The 20,502-nt window shown below is 43.1% G+C and overlaps 1 protein-coding gene across 2 annotated transcripts in view; it reads right to left on the bottom strand.

The window, feature by feature from the left end:
- Positions 1 to 20,502, bottom strand: part of LOC126281589 (cholinesterase 1-like) — a 183,111-nt gene that overhangs the window by 84,773 nt on the left and 77,836 nt on the right. For both annotated transcript variants that reach the window (XM_049980673.1, XM_049980674.1), the window contains exon 6: positions 11,055 to 11,257. In XM_049980673.1, coding sequence (XP_049836630.1) covers positions 11,055 to 11,257 — 203 coding nt within the window. The remainder of the gene's footprint in view (positions 1 to 11,054; positions 11,258 to 20,502) is intronic.

Raw genomic sequence — 20,502 nt, 5'->3', positions numbered from 1 at the left:
GTCGCTCTGATGGGGCCGCTGCGGGTTTGGCGAGGCTTCCTCAGCGGACGAGGCGGGGCGCTCACGAGATGTGAAACAGTGAAGTTCTGCCGCATGGGTGTCACTTGTTTTCGGCGTCAGCTAATGTTTATCTGTGCAGTTGTGCTCAGAGTCTGTAAGAAGTGTAGGCGCAGCCACGGTAACGCTCATGTCCGAGTCTGATAGGTGCAAGGGCCCAACCTCGTTCTCACTCAGCTTTCGGCAGCATGTGTATCCTCGTGTCCGCTATCACGTGTGAACTACGTGACGCGATGGTGCCTTCGTGGAGCTGAATCACTCGTTGGACGTTGAACTTACTTGCTTATTTTTGGACGACGTATCACCTGGTACATTCTGCAATACGGTGGATGCAGATGACGGGGCCGCTCGCGAAATGCGTTAACCTAAACTGCTGGTTCAAATGGCTCTGAGCAGTATGGATCTCAACTGCTGTGGTCATTAGTCCCCTTGAACTTAGAACTACTTAAACCTAACTAACATAAGGACATCACACACATCCATGCCCGAGGCAGGATTCGAACCTGCGACCGTAGCAGTCGCACGGTTCCTAAACTGCTGGACGCATAGTTTGGCAGAGTGCTGTTTGGAAAAGGTGAGCATCGCGTTTATTTGATGTATGAGCAGATACTTCTGAGGTCATCAGTCGCCTAGATCTTAGAACTAATTAAACCTAACTGACATAAGGACATCACAGACATCCATGCCCGAGGCAGGATTCGAACCTGCGACCGCAGCGGTCGTTCGGCTCCAGGCTGTAGCGCCTAGAACCTCACGGCCACTCCGGCCGGCTGAATGCCATTTGTATATTATATTGTGGTTTTCATTACCAGTTTCTGACGTCGATATCTTCTCTCATTAACTTCTAAGTTGTTGAATATTAATCTTACCACGAACTAAGTTTTGGATCTCGAATTTCTTGTTTTTCACCATTGTGAACTGTTGTCTGCGACCACAAGTACGTAGGCTGTTTGCTATGAATCATTTGTCTCCAGTGGTCTAGCAAGAGGGTTATTAAGTTTTCTGTAAAGTGTCGCTAATTTAAATTCATGAAGTTGAGGTGTCCAGGTCACTGTTACTTCAATGTTCTTAAAGAATTCATTACATGCAGTTAAGATTACAACTCCTAAATTTCACTTCTTGCTTTTTTTTGACGTTTCATTGTTTTAAAGATTTTTTATTATCAATACATAAGTTTGAAGGTTTCATTATTTAAGGTATTTTTACTCTCTTGTTAAAAGTAATCCTTAGAATTTCACTGTCTAGATTGTTTCTGGCAGATTCTGGCAGGTTTTAAGATTTTATGTTTTGCATATTTTACAATCTAGCTTCTCTGTGTTTTAGTTGTGCCTTAGCTGTCCAAGGGGCCAAGCTGTGAATTAGTTCGCTGTGGGTCGCAACTTAATAACTGTAATATTAAATTTGATGTGGTCTTCCTATTTTGAAATGCTAAATTTAATAATGTGATTTTCCGCTCTTTTGTCATTGATTCAATTGTGCTGGGTTGGTTAAATATACTCAAGGATCAATAAAGAGACTGTTTAGTTTTGTTAAATATTTTCATGGCCCAGATGCTTACCACTCAACCTACATCCTTAACCCATACCATGTACTACCAGGTTAATAGCTGAAGCTTCATAGTTTCGCGAGAGTATAATGGAAAAAAATGGGAAAGAAAATTGCGGAGCTGTTAAATGACGATCCGTTTGGCTTCCGGAAATGTAAGGGCACCAAAGAGGCTGCTCTGACGATGCGATTGAGAATGGAAGCAAGAAAAACCAAGACAGGTTTATAGGATTTTTTGACCTGTAAAAAGTGTTCCTCAATGTAAAACGCTGCAAGACATTTGAAATTCTGAAAAAAAAAATTGAAGTAAGCTACAGGAAGAGATGAATAATATACAATATTTACCAGTAGACAGAGGGAACAATAGGAATGAAAGGGCAAGAACGAAGTGCTGGGATTAAAAGCGGTGTTAAGTCAGGGATGTAGTCTGTCACCCCTGCTGTTCAGTTTATACATCGAAGAACTAGTCATGGAAATAAAAGAAACGTTCACGAGCGAAATTAAAATTGAGAGGGAAAGAATATCACTGAAACAGCTATCCTCAGTGAAACTGAAATATGATTACGGGGCCTATTAAATGGAGGAAACAGTATGCTGAGTACAGAATAACGATTAAGGATAAACCGAAGAAAGACAAATATAATAAGGAGTAGCAGAAATGAGATTAGTGATAAAATTAATATAAAAACTGGTAACCATGAAGTAGATGAAATGCAGGAATTCTGCTGCTTTCGAAGCAAAATAACGTGTGACAGACGAAGGAAGGGGGAAGTGGAAAGGAGACTTCGCGAGTTTCTTAATCACTAAGACTGCTCCAGACGTTTTCTTATATTATACAAACTTCAAGATTGTGGAGCTAGGTTTCACATATTATAACGTCCTACATCCTATTTTATAACTTCTAATTACAGAATGAGTTGCATGAATATTTATTCTCACTTTAAGCTTTTAAAATTTAAATTGTCTACGTTAAAAGTAAATATTTTAATACACTCCTGGAAATTGAAATAAGAACACCGTGAATTCATTGTCCCAGGAAGGGGAAACTTTATTGACACATTCCTGGGGTCAGATACATCTCATGATCACACTGACAGAACCACAGGCACATAGACACAGGCAACAGAGCATGCACAATGTCGGCACTAGTACAGTGTAAATCCACCTTTCGCAGCAATGCAGGCTGCTATTCTCCCATGGAGAAGATCGTAGAGATGCTGGATGTAGTCCTGTGGAACGGCTTGCCATGCCATTTCCACCTGGCGCCTCAGTTGGACCAACGTTCGTGCTGGACGTGCAGACCGCGTGAGACGACGCTTCATCCAGTCCCAAAATATGCTCAATGGGGGACAGATCCGGAGATCTTGCTGGCCAGGGTAGTTGACTTACACCTTCTAGAGCACGTTGGGTGGCACGGGATACATGCGGACGTGCATTGTCCTGTTGGAACAGCAAGTTCCCTTGCCGGTATAGGAATGGTAGAACAATGGGTTCGATGACGGTTTGGATGTATCGTGCACTATTCAGTGTCCCCTCGACGATCACCAGAGGTGTACGGCCAGTGTAGGAGATCGCTCCCCACACCATGATGCCGGGTGTTGGCCCTGTGTGCCTCGGTCGTATGCAGTCCTGATTGTGGCGCTCACCTGCACGGCGCCAAACACGCATACGACCATCATTGGCACCAAGGCAGAAGCGACTCTCATCGCTGAAGACGACACGTCTCCATTCGTCCCTCCATTCACGCCTGTCGCGACACCACTGGAGGCGGGCTGCACGATGTTGGGGCGTGAGCGGAAGACGGCCTAACGGTGTGCGGGACCGTAGCCCAGCTTCATGGAGACGATTGCGAATGGTCCTCGCCGATACCCCAGGAGCAACAGTGTCCCTAATTTGCTGGGAAGTGGCGGTGCGGTCCCCTACGGCACTGCGTAGGATCCTACGGTCTTGGCGTGCATCCGTGCGTCGCTGCGGTCCGGTCCCAGGCAGACGGGTACGTGCACCTTCCGCCGACCACTGGCGACAACATCGATGTACTGTGGAGACCTCACGCCCCACGTGTTGAGCAATTCGGCGGTACGTCCACCCGGCCTCCCGCATGCCCACTATACGCCGTCGCTCAAAGTCCGTCAACTGCACATACGGTTCACGTCCATGCTGTCGTGGCATGCTACCAGTGTTAAAGACTGCGATGGAGCTCCGTATGCCACGGCAAACTGGCTGACACTGACGGCGGCGGTGCACAAATGCTGCGCAGCTAGCGCCATTCGACGGCCAACACCGCGGTTCCTGGTGTGTCCGCTGTGCCGTGCGTGTGATCAATGCTTGTACAGCCCTCTCGCAGTGTCCGGAGCAAGTATGGTGGGTCTGACACACCGGTGTCAATGTGTTCTTTTTTCTATTTCCAGGAGTGTATTTCCAGTGTACTTTTTACGGCTACACAACAATATGTCAGCCACATCGCCTTCGCGTAGAAGAATTACGAGCGATGAACGGTACCATTTTACGAAAAAGGAAGAAAAAGGAAAATGCCGCTGCCGTCAGCAAATAATTTCCATGGCTTCTGGCTCATCATCAGAACTGAAAAGGCATCTAAAAACCAAGTATCTTACAGTATATCTTGAGCGATGTGGGTCAGCAGGCCGATCGAGATCGCCATCAAGCGATACAGAAAGTCGAGAAATAATTTTCGTCATCAGTCCTCACTGCCGCCTGATTTCGCCGCGGTGAAGGTATCCACTCAGAAAAGTAAATTGACTCTCTAGCTGTATCCAACCCATCTGGACCAAGTTCTGATTTATTTCCTTTTGTGATACCCCAACACCAACTGTTTTTCATTGACAACACCAAGTAGGTTAATTTTTTAATATTGTAAAGCCGTTCACATTAAATACAAGTATGGCATTAGATGTACAGCTTTTAAAAATGATGTGCATAGAACACGATCCTTTCTCTACAGTTGAAGAATCAGAATTAAAAAAAAAAAGGTATTTACTGTATGCTTTGCCCAGTTATAATTTACCAAGTCGAAAAACGTTGTCAAACTTGCTGATGCCCAGTTTGTATCATAAGTCATTTGATAAAATTAAAAACAATTTGGCTACCGCAAAGGCAGTCTGCCATAGATTTAGTGCGTGGACCAGCCTAAATAACTTTGCTTTCTATGCATTCACTGCAGATTTTATAGTTGAATAGAGTGAAGTAAAGTCAGCACTTTTCTAGTGCTCACAATTCGGAGACAAACAAACTGCAGAAAACATCTCAAATGGGTAAAGTCTTTTATCGCCAAATGCAATATCAATTACAAAATCACTTCCATAATAACAGATAATGCATCAAGTGTGAAATTAACTACCATGTTTCTGAAACTTCCGTATATCCCATGCTTTGCGTATTCTTTCAACCTTGCTGTGCAGCACGCAATTCAGAAGCAGACACAGAAAACCGTTGACGAGGTTAAAGGAGTTGTTACCTTATTTAAGGAGAGACCCTTTTCTTTAAGCAAACTTGCTGAAAAACAAGAAGATTTTATAAAGTAAGAAACCAAATGAAACTGAAGCAAGATGTCCCAACTAGATCAAACTCTACTTACGAACTGTTGCAAATATTTACTTTAAACAAAGATCCCATAATTTATTGCCTCACTGTTTTAGCTGGAAAATCGATCACCTTAAACTGTAAGTAGGCTGTTTAGGTTTTCATGTTGGTAACGCCATGTAGCGCTCTATATGAAAATCACTGACTGTGCTGTGTGAAGTCTGTGGCTGGTTTGCATTGTTGGAATATTTGCTGTTGTAGTGTTTCACAGTTGGATGTGAACAGCCAGTAGTGTTGCGCAGTTGAAGGTGAGCCACCAGCAGTGGTGGATGTGGGGAGAGAGATGGCGGAGTTTTGAGAGCGGATGGTCTGGATGTGTGTCCATCAGAATAAATTTGTAAGACTGGATGTCATGAACTGCTATGTATATTATAACTTTTGAACACTACTAAGGTAAATACATTGTTTGTTCTCTATCAAAATCTTTCATTTGCTAACTATGCCTATGAGTAGTTAGTGTTTTCAGTAGTTAGAATCTTTTATTTAACTGGCAGTATTGGTTATTGTTAGTTAGGGCCATTCTTTTGTAGGGATTATTGAAAGTCAGATTGCGTTGCGCTAAAAATATTGTGTCAGTTTAGTGATGATCAGAACAAGTAAAGAGAGAAATGTCTGAGTACGTTCAGTTTTGCTCAGCTGTTTGAAAGTCAAATAACGTAAGAGGTTTATCAGCACAGTAATTCATAAATTTTTCTAAGGGGACGATTCAAAACTTAAAAGATACATGCTGGGAGATAATGTAACATTTTGAAATGTTTGGATAACGTAACCAAAGAGGTGTCCTCTGCTGAAACACCCTCACTTTCAAAAATGGAAATCTTGCCAAGAAATAGTCATTGGCTGACAATTTGCTTAAACGGTTATCAGAACGGTTTGGTGTTATCTCCAGAAACGAATTGATTGGTCAGGCAATGTCACTGGACCCTCGATTCAAAAGGCAAGGATTTTCACTCGAAAAGCCCTTTCAGGGCTGCTGTATGAAGGCCACTGCAGAAATGAAAGCATTTGTTGTTCAACGAAAAAAAGAACAACTTATTTCTCAAGCAGTTACCACCATAATGCATGAGTCTTCTTCAACCTGGCAGGAGTTCGATGAAACTGTTAGTCAGCTTTAAGCAAGTCATGCCCCAGTAATTGCTACAATTATCGAATTGAACAAATATTCAGCGGAAGGATATTTTCCAAGAAACAGCGATTCTTTAAAGACGTGGGAAACAAGAAAATTTCTGTGGGCAATGCCGTAAAATTTGGCTCTAAAGGTACAGGATGTATCATAAAGCATCATCCAATTAAAAAAAATCATAACTGTTACGTTATTTCACATATGTCTGTGAACAACGTACTGTTGGAAAGAGTAAATTCTCGAGTTTTGCATGGTTCTCGCTAGGTAGCAGCAGTTGAGTTCTAATATAAATGCTGTCGGGAGAACAGAAAGCAATTGTGTTCTACATTTTGCGCAATGCGGGTCAGTAATAACTGTTCAGCGTGACTTTCGTTCTAAGTATGAGGTGGATCCTCCTACAGCACAGAGCATTAGATGATGTCATGAACATTTCCGAGAAACGAGTTGTTTGTGTGAAGACAAATCGCTGGGCCGTCTCCGAATGCTGATACACCCGTCGAAAGCATCCGCCGTTAGTTTCGCAAGGAGCACGCAAAAATACGATTGCCGTGCAGCTCCACAGCTCAACATGCCCTCGATATCCGTCTGGCGAGTGTTGTGTCGACGTTAACATATGGAACCACACAAAAGTCAGCTTCTGCATGCTCTTCGTGAAGGTGACAAACAACAGTGACTGGAGTTCTGTAATTACGTTCTTGATAAGAATAGTTAGTGGTAAGCTTCTATGGGACCAAACTGCTGAGGTCATCGGTCCCTAGACTTACACAACTAATTAACCTAACTTAAACTAACTCACGCTAAGTACAACACACACACCCATGTCCGAGGGAGGACTCGAACGTCCGACGGAGGGAACGGCGCGAACCTGACAAGGCGCCCAAGACCGCGCGGCTACTCCGAGCGGCAGGGGGGATGGCAATTTTCTTCCACGCTTAGTGTTTAGTGACGAGTCAATATTCCATTTAAATGAAAAAGTTAACCGTCACAATGTGAGAATACGGCGTAAGGAACAACCATATGAAACTGTACAACACGAGAGGGACACTCCAAAATTAAATGTGTTTGATGTATTTTCATGGGAAAAGGTGTATGGTCCATTTTTCTTTGCCGAGAACACTGTTACAGGAAGCTCATATCTCGATATGCCTAAAAACTTCGTTTTCCCATAGACTGATTCGAACGACTTCATTTACCAAGAGGATGGGGCACCGCCACACTGGCATCTGAAAGTGCACGAATTTTTAAATCAAAGGGTTACCGACCAATGGATCTGTCTCACTAGACCAATTGATTCAGCCTTACATTACTAGCCTCGAAGGTCACCGGCCCTGGTTGTATGTGATTGTTTCTTGTGGGGATTTATAAAAGACTCTGTTTACGTGGCTCCGTTACCAACAACAATGAATGAAACGAGACATCACGTAACAACAACTGTAGAAGCTGTAACTCAAGACATGCTCGCTGCAGTGTGGGAACAATCTGTATACCGCACTGACATATGCCGTTCATCTCAAGAAAGACATGTTGAACACCTACTGTATGTAAAGGTATGAAAAAACTTTGAGTTTCCTGTTCATCAAAAAAAAAAAAAAATAAAATAAAATAAAAAAAAATTCGTTGTATATGATTGCTAGTTTCAGACATGCCAAATCGGATAATTCTTTTTGACACTCCCTATATTAAGTACCACATCAAATCAGTGCCCTGTGAATAAATATTTTCAAAGGTTGGACAAATCTTCTAATCAAATTGCGTGCCTACGGATTATCGTCTCAGTTGTGCGACTGGATTCGTGATTTCCTGTCAGAAAGGTCACAGTTCGTAGTAATAGACGGAAAATCATCGAGTAAAAAGGAAGCAATATCCGGCGACCCCCAAGGAAGTATTATAGGCCCTGTATTGTTCCTGATCTACATTAATGACATAGGAGACAATCTGAGTAGACATCTTCGATTTTTTGCAGATGACACTGTCATTTACAGTCTTGTAAAGTCATCAGATGATCAAAACGACCTGCAAAATGATTTAGATAAGATATCTGTATGGTGCGAAAAGTGGAAATTGACTCTGAGTAAAGAAAAGTGCGAAGTTACTTACATAGTACTAAAAGAAATCAGCTAAATTTCGATTACGCCATAAGTCATACAAATCTGAGGGCTGTAAATTCAACTAAATACTTAGGAATTAGAATTATAAAGAACCTAAATTGGAACGATCACATAGATAATATTGTGGGTAGAACAAACCTAAGACTCCGATTCATTAGCAGAACACTTAGAAGGTGCAACAGGTCTACCAAAGAGACTAGTTACACCACGCTTGTCTGCCCTATTCTGGAGTACTGCTGTGCAGTGTGGGATCCGCATAAGGTGGGACTGACGGATGACATCGAAAAAGCACAAAGAAGGGCAGCTCCTTTTGTACTATGGCGAAATAGGGGAGATAGTGTCACAGAGATGATACGTGAATTGGAGTGGCAATCATTAAAACAAAGGCGTTTTTCGCTCCCATAAAATTTTAACCACCAGTTTTCTCCACTGTTGGCACCCATCTGCATAGGGAGAAATGATCATCACTATAAAATAAGAGAAATCAGGGCACGCACGGAAAAATTTAAGTGCTCGTTTTTCCTACGTGCCGTTTGAGAGTGGAACGGTAGAGAGACAGCATGAAGGTGGTTCATTGAACCCTCTGCCAGGAACTTTATTGTGAATAGTAGATGTAGATGTAAATGAAATATGCACTGAGAAGAGAAAGAGACTAACTCCGACTAAAAGGGTCAAATTTTACTTATAAATATTGATTTTTCAGTACGTATATGGTAATTTTGACTGTAAATGATGACTGCAGATACACTTTAATTACAAACATGTTATAATTCTCATAGTGTACTATATTTTTACCAATAAAAGTATGAAAGTGTAACAAGAATCAGTCTTCATTCCTGAAATTTTTCCACTTGATAAAAAATATTTACGATTTTTACAGCAAACGAGATTTAAATTTTGTCTCTCAAAACTACTAGGGACATAACACAGAATTATTTGTCCTCTTTATACGATCATTCAGAGTAGGACCAATTCTGATAGAAATACAGGTTTAGTGTCCTGAATCAAAAGGGGAATGTGCCTTGTTTTTATTATGTTTGTGAATGAACGGTGAGTCATCGAAACCAACTGGTTCATTTCAGTGAGTGACCAGTTCTGATTCGATCTTTGAACAGAACACCTTTGCCTGTCTCTAGAATGAAGACAGTATGTTTCTGTTCTGCGAAAGGTCATAATTCTGCATTCTCGAAGTCGTGAGTGTGTCGATTACTTGTGTAATTATCTCTGGGCAATTACACAATTTGTTTGACTCGTTAGTACAAAAGTGTTAGTACAGTTTGTACTCTTTTGGGATTATGGTCACTAAATGCTAACAAGACTTTTACAGAAACTTATGGTTCCTAAATCATTAAATTTTACTGCATTACGTTGTACGGTATCAGGCAAGTCCAACACCTTCCATGAAAACCATGACATGATAGCAAATCCGGCAGTATGTCACATAGCTCCGAATAAATCCTGACATTAAATTAACCAAAGTATTACGATCAACGAGTGAGCAAATGAAATACCACACACTAACACAAGAACACCTAAATGCATGTCATACCTTCCCATCATGAAACAGACACAGTTCTGAGGGGAGAAACGAGAACAGAATCCGAGAGCAGAACCATGTTAAGCTAGAAGGCCCTACGATACGGGACGGACCCCCACATCACGGCCGACCGCCAAGACCACCTGCAGCCCATGATAAAAGATAGAGCCTTCCAGAAGAACAGTATAGATCTTAGGATAACACTAAAAGGGCCACACCAGCTGCAAGTTTTAGCGTGAGACTACACGCGTCTCTGTTATGTTGCGAACGTTAAAAACATTGCCCCACCACAAAAAGCATAACGTTTCTCATTGGATAAACAGAATTTTTGTAGGCGGAGCTTAGGGTTAACGCTGACTGGTCAGTTGAAAACACAGCCTGATAGCTTTACTTACACCAACTTCGGTAAACTGTAGTAAGGAGAAGTTAGAAAGAGTTGCTTCCGAGATGGCGAGTTGTGTGTGTGCTGACGCTGAATAACTACCGACAAGGTAATGAACGCACGTGTCACCGCATGAGAGCGCATAAGGCTTCACTCAGAACTGCAGAAGTCTCATCTGTTACATCCCCTTTTTGCGTAGTGTCGATCGACAATTAAAGCTCATGGTATTCACATTTGCTACTTGAAGTTAAAATCTGAAACACGATCATTTTTCTGTTATATAAGTATTGAGAAGCCACATCAGTCACAGTAATTTACGACAAGTTAGATAAGTAATTAAAATTAATTGAGGGTCACTGTAGACCATTTTGATAATTTTTTCTCTCGTGAAACTTAATTTAAACTTAGATTATAGATGTGATATGGCATAGGTCATCCTTCGATCCATTGTAGAACTTGGGAACCCACTCAGGGAATATTCGTTCACATTTCTGTGGAACGCAGTTGGTTTTTACCATCCTGTATTAAAACATTTCCTTTTATCGATAGTGTAATTTATCAACAACGTTTATAAACACTGACAGTCAAAATTCGATAGTTTAAGAATCTGCAGAGCCGACTTGGTTACAGCCGGATTTTATTTCATTCTCTCGGAAGTCAGAATGGGTTTCCCGATACCTTTAGCAGGCGACCAAACTCACTCACCTGGTCGGAGAGGGCGCGGGAGTCGTCGCTGACGAGGTCTGCCGCGTCGGCGGAGGCCAGGAAGTCCAGCAGCTCCGCCGAGTCGTCGCCTCCCTGGTAGCCGAGGGAGCGCGCCAGCCGGAAGGCGCGGTCTCGGGCCGTGAACGCCATGCCCCGGGGGCTGAGCGCGCTGCCCGACTGCATGATGGCCTGCTGGAACAGACCTGCCGCACACGCACGCCGCCCTGCTGTTAGCGGCTCACCGTGGCGTCTGTTTGCGAACAGCTGCGTCACCCGCAGTCAGTGACTCGAAACTAGCAGACTATCTTACGCGGGACACTCATTAGGTGCTAATCATCACATGGAAGAAAAGTTACATGATTAATTTTTTTGTTCGTTTGTAGGTACACGTTTAAAACCCTCGTGTAGATTGGAAACCCCGCGCCACAGTACTGTAGCACGAAGTTAGAGGAAGCAAAAGAAAAAGGCGCAGCACACTGACAAAGTGAAGATTGACTGCTCCATTTTTTTTCGCCTGCTCTAGCTTCATGCCACGGTACTGTGGCGCGTGGCTTCCAGTGAACTGGGTGATCAAAGTTTGAAAACTGAATAAATCACGGAATAATGTAGATAGAGAGGTACAAATTGACACGTGCTTGGAATGACATGGGGTTTTATTAGAACCAAAAAAAATGCGTAAGTTCACAGAATGTCCGACAGATGGCGCTTCATCTGATCAGAATAGCAATAATTAGCGTAACAAAGTAAGACAAAGCAAAGATGCTGTTCTTTACAGGAAATGCTCAATATGTCCACCATAATTCCTCAACAATAGCTGTAGTCGAGGAATAACGTTGTGAACAGCACTGTAATGCATGTCCGCCGGCCTCGGTGGCCATGCGGTTCTAGGCGCTGCAGTCCGGAACCGCGGGACTGCTACGGTCGCAGGTTCGAATCCTGCCTCGGGCACTGATGTGTCGGATGTCCTTAGGTTAGTTTGGTTTAAGTAGTTCTAAGTTCTAGGGGACTCATGACCTAAGATATTAAGTCCCATAGTGCTCAGAGCCATTTGAACCATTTTTTTGTAAAGCATGTCCGGAGTTATGGTGAGGCATTGACGTCGGATGTTGTCTTCCAGCATCCCTAGGGATGTCCGGTGATCACGATACACTTGCCACTTCAGGTAACTCCAAAGCCAATAATCGCATGGACTGAGGTCTGTGGACTTGGAGGCCAAGAATTGCTCAAGTGGCGGCTGAGTACACGATCATCACCAAACGATGGGCGCAAGAGATCTTTCACGGGTCTAGCAATTTTTTTGGTGCTAATAAAACCCCATGACATTCCAAGCATGTGTGTCAATTTTTACCTCTCTCTCTACATTATTCCGTGGTTTATAAAGTTTGCAAATTTATACTGACTTTTTTATCACCCGATATACAGGGTCGTAGACAGTTACCTGCAAACAAACAAAAGATTAATACCATTACGTTTCTTAGAGAAAATAATTAGCTGTTTTGTCTACCCCTGTAGAAAAACGTATGAAGATTCTTTCGGGAATATGTCTCACATGTGATACCAATAGGACCTGCTGGTGTGTGACAGATAAGATCAACCTCACGCCAAACTCCGTCGATGAAGATAATCAGTCCGTGGGAAACGGATTTTTTACACCATTATACTCCGAATCACGGAGCGAAAGGCTATTTACACTTTGCACAAAAACCAGATGGCAGTCGAGGGGCATGAAAGGGAAGCTGTGGTTGGGAAGGGATGTTATTCAATCTGTATATTGAGCAAGCTGTAAGGGAAACAAAAAAAATCGGAGTAGGGATTAAAATGCATGGAGAAGAAATAAAAACTTTGCGGTTCGCTGATGACATTGGAATTGTATCAGAGAGAGCAAAGGACCTGGAAGAGTAGCTGAACGAAATGGACAGTGTCTTGAAAGGAGGATATAAGATGAACATCAACAAAAGCAAAACGAGGATAATGGAATGTAGTCGAATTAAATCAGGTGATGCTGCGGGAACTAGATTAGGAAATGATACGCTTAAAGCAGTAAATGAGTTTTTCTATTTGGAGAGCAAAATAACTGATGATGGTCGAAGTAGAGAGGATATAAAATGTAGACTGGCAATGGCAAAGAAAGAGTTTCTGAAGAAAAGAAATTTGTTAACATCGTGTATAGATTTAAGTGTCAGGAAGTCGTTTCTGAAAGTATTTGTATGGCGTGTAGCCATGTATGGAACTGAAACATGGACGACAAATAGTTTGGACAAGAAGAGAATAGCGGCTTTAGAAATGTAGTGCTACAGAAGAATGCTGATGATTGGATGGGTAGATTACATAACTAATGAGGAAGTATTGAATGGAATTCGAGAGATGAGAAATTTGTGGCATAATGTGTAGAAGAAGGGATCGGTTGCTAGGGCATATTCTGAGGCATAAAGGGATCACCAATTTAGTATTGGAGGGCAGCGTGGAGCGTAAAAATCGTAGAGGGAGACCAAGAGATGAGTACACTAAACAGATTCAGGATGTAGGTTGCAGTAGGTACTGGGAGATGAAGAAGCTTGCACAGGATAGAGTAGCATGGAGAGCTGCATCAAACCAGTCTCAGGACTGAAGACCACAACAACAACTTCGACTCATATAGCACATGCTCCCGCTACAATACTGCCTGTGTACCAGTAGCTAATAAAAGAGAATCTTCTTTAGCGACAAACGTGCAGTGGGTCTTGCAATTTAACCACAGCACGAAGTGACAGTCTGTCTCACAAATGGGCTGTACAGTAGGTAGAACAGGTTGCTCGAATAATGATGCATTGTAGAGTCAGGGAGATCTGAAACTTCAGGCGAGCTGGCAGTTTGGTAGCGGGAGTCTCAATTGAGAATACTTGGGTGAGGATTCCGGGGATTCCCAGCTCCAGTAATTTGATTACACCAAGGGAAAGACCCCAAAATCCTTGACTACCACAATAAGAATCTTATAGCTTCATACATATCGTCCGTTCAACACTGGAGGACAGCAATGGGTGTGGACTCAACTATCTACATTGGAAGTCTGATGCAGTCTACAATGGTTCACATGCCTCTGTGTGGGCACGCATTGTCCAGAAACCATAAATGGATACAGCAATGGGTGTGGACTCAACTATCTACATTGGAAGTCTGATGCAGTCTACAATGGTTCACATGCCTCTGTGTGGGCACGCATTGTCCAGAAACCATAAATGGATACAGCAATGGGTGTGGACTCAACTATCTACATTGGAAGTCTGATGCAGTCTACAATGGTTCACATGCCTCTGTGTGGGCACGCATTGTCCAGAAACCATAAATGGATACAGCAATGGGTGTGGACTCAACTATCTACATTGGAAGTCTGATGCAGTCTACAATGGTTCACATGCCTCTGTGTGGGCACGCATTGTCCAGAAACCATAAATGGATACAGCAATGGGTGTGGACTCAACTATCTACATTGGAAGTCTGATGCAGTCTACAATGGTTCACATGCCTCTGTGTGGGCACGCATTGTCCAGAAACCATAAATGGATACAAAATCCAGTCACCAAAGTGGTGAGTAATGAAGTGTAATGCGTCTACACTGGCCTCACTCACATGTAGCTATAATTCTGGCTACCTAAAATGAATAAATGGAGAGACACCGAAGGAAATGGAAACGTTGTAATCAAGTACCAAGCATTGTTAATATAAAAAGAAATACAAAATGACAATAAGTTTGGGGAAGGTAGAATGACCTGTACCTACAGCATTGGTGTGTTGTACGCTGACATTCTGAATACCTACAGGAAATGTAGGTGCTTAAACAGAGGTGAATCAACAGAGGTGCTTCAACAGAGACGTATGTATGACACCAATTGCCGTGTGAACGCTGCCACAAGCGACAGGCAGTCACAAAATATGATTTCAGCCTACTATCTTAAACTCATGGTCGAAACAGATTGCACAGACTCATATACAGTGCTGGCTCAGTGGTGGACCACGTCTCAGTTATGGACATTCTGCGTCGGAGATGTGATGCTCTCTGCTGCGAAATGCACTAGTGGCACAAAGCTATTTACATAGATTTAATTGCTCAGAAGCAAAGTCGGATTGAAACAGGGAAGGATCACCTTTACTGGCATGTTTTTTAATTCAACTTGGAATACACTGATGGCTGAATAGTAATCATTTCACAAATATATCAGTGAACTGCTGCATTTCTTGTGAGCGTGATCTAGCCAAAAGAAAGGTTACGGTGGCTTTCCACTACGAATTAATTCGTAGCACGTGCAGCACAGAACTCCGCATGTGGTTTGTTGAGATGCACTCTGCTGATGTGATGTTTTGGCGATGATATCTGCAGTAATGTCAATGTCGCAGCTGAGTACGATATTCAGAACTGCTTGGACAAGCAGTGACACCAGTATGAATCTACAAATACTGCACACACCTTTAGGAAGTACATACTAATGTTCTCTGCTCTGTTTCATTCGTGTACAGATCAGGGACAAACCCGACTGTAAGACTGTGCACATCCCCTATCCCCCATCCAAAAGTTGGTGACATGGCAGAGGACTCTGCATTTACAATGTCTTAAGAACATCTCCAGACATAGGAATGACAGAGGGGAATCTTAATGCCTCGTCGATCACAAGCCCATCATAGTTCGAGTACAAGCTCGGACATAATGAGAAAGGTTGTTTCCTTGGAAATTATCTCAAAATCCGACTTAATAGAGCTAAGGAATCCAAGATAGGGCAGGGAAGCAGGTAGGCTCCAATACCCATCCATGCGGCCCTGGTGTTCTGGTTCACTGTCTGATGGCCACTCCATCCACAGGCAAGTCGAGGCAGCTGACCAACATTCTGCCCAATTATGAAAAAGAAGACAAAGATTTTCTAATTATATAGGAGTTGTTAGTTCATCCCTGCATCTCACACTCTACATACTTCAAGTCCCCATCTCTCAAACAGAACAAGTGGTTCCTTCTATTAAGGGGCCCAGGCCAGCAGACTGCCAGCACACCCAAGCCCCCTGACTAACAGGAGCATGACAGTATCACAGGGTGCATCTGTTGGCATCTGCAGGCGTGATCAGCCACCTCCACCCAGTCATAAGAGTGTAAAGCCTTTGTTGTGGCTTCGATGGTGCCCACATCAGGGTGCCCATGCGAAGTGCTGTCTCCTTACATAGATTAAACAAGTTTCATTCACAGGCGTTCAGCTGCAGGCCCAGGTCGTGAAACAGCTCCCCACAATGCAAGGCTGGCATGGTGGAATAGCCTGCAGTAAATGAGATGTCCCCATCAACCTTCACCGTCTTCTCCCCACCCAGAGCAACCAAAGAAGAAAGGTTTCCTTGCATTGAAATGGAGACCCACACACTCAAGTGCAGAAGCTGCCACACCTCCTAGTTCCTGCAACACAGCTTTTGTCTCAGGAAACAAGAGAGTGTCATTCATAAAGATGGCTGCAGTCATTTGAAGACCACCAATATATGCACCAATGTGGTCTGGAAGCCTAGGTAGCACAAAGTCAAGGGACATATTTGTGCTGGCCTAACCTTTCACCAGCACACTGGTCGGCAAAGAGGTTTGCAAGAAAATCGATAATAGTCGCTGAATCAAATGCGCCTATCAGGAGAGAGGCCAAAGACAAATTCGCAAGCAACATGCCGCCAACGCCCTTTCGACCGCCAGTATTTAGACTGCCGCCGTGGATTGGAGGGTCCAGTCGAGTCACAAGCACAGTCCTGTCACTGACAGTCAGTTCCAGTCGGTCATAGTTGCAGTCACAGCCGCAGTCAGCAGTTTGTAGCTCAGAGTCAGTCAGTACATAGCAACCATAGCAGCGAACATAGCGGGACTTGTACTTCACCAGCCATGTGGACCATTATGGAAGGACTTGTACCACAAACATATACCAGCTTAAAGATAAGTAGCTTTCTGTTCTGCTTAAGAACCCTGTTAATACATGAGTGCAGCTTGTGTTGTAGAAAGAGGGTGCCATTCACCAAAGAACCCCCTGTCCCTGGTTTTCCCCTGGAACAAGACTCTAGATGACGACAAAAGAATATTAAGAAGGATATGGGAGAGAGGGTCCACTTCCTAATCCCACAGGCTGACGTCACTGAATGCAACGAATTCCAGACCCTGAGAAAACCGTTGGATCCACCTCATAGCAGCCCCTGAATTTTCAGGTAGACCACTGGCCTTAAGGGGCATGTCCAAAGCTGCCTGGTCCAATGAGTCAAAGGTGGTCATATCCGGGGATGCAACAAAGAGAGAATGGCAGCATGTAGTGCTCCTGAATCTGAGTCCACTATCCACTCCATTGTTGACTAATACCAGCTAAGCACCGATACAAGTATGGCTATGACCTGTTTGTCTTCCTTGTATGTTTTGGATTGATATGTGACATCGTCTGTGCAGCTTCTTATTTAAGCTAAGAGGAGTCAGCTCGATAATACCGTATAACATCACCTCTATCCGTGAAAATGGCCTCACTTCAGCAACGAAGAGATTCCACAAGTTTTTAGTCCAACTGAAGACATTTATTAATGATTAGATCCTATAGAACTATTAAAGTGAGCGTATGTTGATTGCTGTGTTTCGCCAGGTTCTCGACATTAGATTAAGACTGCTTTATTTGGTGGGTAACCCAAAATGAGACAGGGTGTGTTCGTCAAACGAGAGACGAATGTGTGCAGCCCTGTGAACACTGATTTTGTCACCTTGGGAGGAGGAAAAGACCAAAATATATTCACCATGAAGACATAGGAGAAAGGGGAGCCCTTTGTCACCGAGAATGTTGAAATGAACATCCTAGTTCATGTTAATGATAACTTGAATAATTGGGCAAAAGTCATGCTGCAAAAAGCCGGCCGGTGTGGCCGAGCGGTTCTAGGCGCTCCAGTCTGGAACAGCGCGACCGCTACAGTCGCAGGTTCGAATCCTGCCTCGGGCATGGATGTGTGTGATGTCCTTAGGTTAGTTAGGTTTAAGTAGTTCTAAGTTGTAGGGGACTGATGACATCAGATGTTGAGTCCCGTAGTGCTCAAAGCCATTTGAACCATTTGTTGTGAAAAACGTCCCCAAAACTTCATTAACTTGATAAAATCACCCACAGCCTGAACTTCACCCTACACATATTATCGAAAAACGCATCATTGGGTCGTCGGAGCAGTCAGCTCCTTAGACCACACCACATGTCTACAATCAGCTACTGTTCAGGTTCTGTGTAGTTTGGCCCACTGAAGACGTGCAAATTTATGACCTGCCATGAGAAATGACTTCTTCGATGTGATCGACTCCTAATGTCCACTGCATTTAGTTGTTTACTCAACATTCACTAAAAAATTATTGAATGATGGACCGGCATTGGACCATTTGTTATAGTCAAGTTGGACAGCCCACGTTCATACGACAACACATAAGGTGGCTATATTCAAAGTGAGCTCATGGACACGTCCAAACACGATAGCTCCTTCCTGTCATTCCAACATGTGTCCACGTCGGCCCACGCTATTGCACTAGTCTTATGCAACCGACTGGTGCATATAGGGCGAAAATTATTTAAATTGACAAACTCTAGAAGTTTGCACGGGACATCAAAACAAATAATTTTATCTGATGTCATGTTTTTCAATAAGTATTTTTGAAACTGTAGAAGTAGTATCTTCTGGATGAAAATTAGTTACACCAAAAACTGCAGGAGGTTGTATGGGATATGTGTTTTTCTGTGAGGTACCATTTTATGAGGACATCAGATGTTAAGTACACAAAACGTAACACAAACAAGTTTTGATTCTGTATTACCAAGAAACAACAATATTAACATAACACAATTACTTTAATTACAGCAGAGATTAGAAAACGCCTCCATTAATTGTAAAAGAACATATGTATTGCAATGTGATTTTTTTGTGTTCCATTGTGCTTTATATTAAATGTGAGTAGTTAATAAAGACTCTGCGATGCCTCCTGTTTTAATCCGCCACGCCTATTGGCTGTGGACATCCACCTGAAAATGAAACGCTTGTCGTACGGTCAAATATGTAACTTGTACACGTGGCACTAGTATTTGTATTTGTGTAATAATTGTAGATTTGGTGTTGTCATTCACTGTATTGATGCCAAGTACAATAAAAGAGTTGGCAGCAGCATATGCTCTGCTCTTCAGCGGAAAGACATAGAACGAACAATAGAAGACATTTAAAAATAACAAAGGAGAGAATATGGTGAACATAGATGTAAAATAGGGGGAACATCATGGAAGGCAATAGACAAAAAACGGGGTGACTGTAAAATGGAGATAAAAAACTGTAAAACTGTAGTGCACACTAAAAGCCACACACTGTCACAATTAAATGAACACAAGGCACAGTATGAGCACAAAAAGTATCGACGGAAGGCGTAGCACATAACAAACACTGACGGCAAACCTCAAGGCAGTACACAAATAAAATCACACATCTTGATGCACAGAAGAAACAGCACTAAACACAACACTGATGTGGCACACTGACAATGATCAAAATGGAGGATCTGCCAGGCGCAAGGAGATGAGGGAGGCCGGAAGAAGGGAGGGAGGGGAAGAGATAGGGGAGATGAGTGGGGGGCGTGCTGAAGAGGGCCAGGTAGGGAGGGATGCAGAAAGGAAAGAGGCAAGTATGTGGTGCAGGGTCTCAGGGGTGGGGGGGGAAGGAGAGAAGAGGAAAAAAGGGGGCCCTGGGAAGGGGGTGGGGGGAACAAGGTCAGGTTATAATTGGAAGGAAGAGTAGATGTCACGGCAAAGTTCGTCATCCGGGTAGGGGGAGGCGTTGGAAATTGCCCTGATGAAGGAGATGGAGGGTGGGGAGGTGGAGAGACAATAAAAGAGCTTAGACGCATCCAGACTTAAAACGTGACATGCGCTTGTGTGTGAGGTGCAACACTAGAGCCATCGTAAGTTTCCTGGTGCTGTTGGCTGTGTTGACCTCCAGTTTCATTCAGCCTTGGTAAGAGGCACGGGTGGGTTGTGAGAGTCATTCTGTGAAGATTTTGTCAAGAATGCGTTGCCATTTTATATGTTAATTAATAAGTTTAGATAATATTTGTGTTCAAATGTGTGTGAATTCCTAAGGGACCAAACTACTCAGGTCATTGGTCCCTACACTCACACATTACTTAAACTAACTTATGCTAAAAACAACGCACACACCCATGACTGAGGGAGGAAACGAGTCTCCGGCGGGAAAGGCCTCACAATCCTTGACATGGCGCCTCTAACCGTGCAACCACTTCGCTCACCTTCAGATAATTAATTTCTGTTACATTTTAGCAGTTTATCGTTATTCCACTTTTGTATTCACTGTTCACTGCCAACTACTTTATTTTTATTTTTTATTTTTTAGCTTCAGTTAACCACGTTCGAAAATGAACCTGTAAGGTTTGAAAACGGTCGCGTAATATAAATAC

This window comes from Schistocerca gregaria, chromosome 7 (assembly GCF_023897955.1).
Source record: "Schistocerca gregaria isolate iqSchGreg1 chromosome 7, iqSchGreg1.2, whole genome shotgun sequence".
NCBI lineage: Eukaryota > Metazoa > Arthropoda > Insecta > Orthoptera > Acrididae > Schistocerca > Schistocerca gregaria.
The sequence above is the reverse complement of the archived record's forward strand: the minus strand, read 5'-3'. Positions and strand labels throughout refer to the sequence as shown.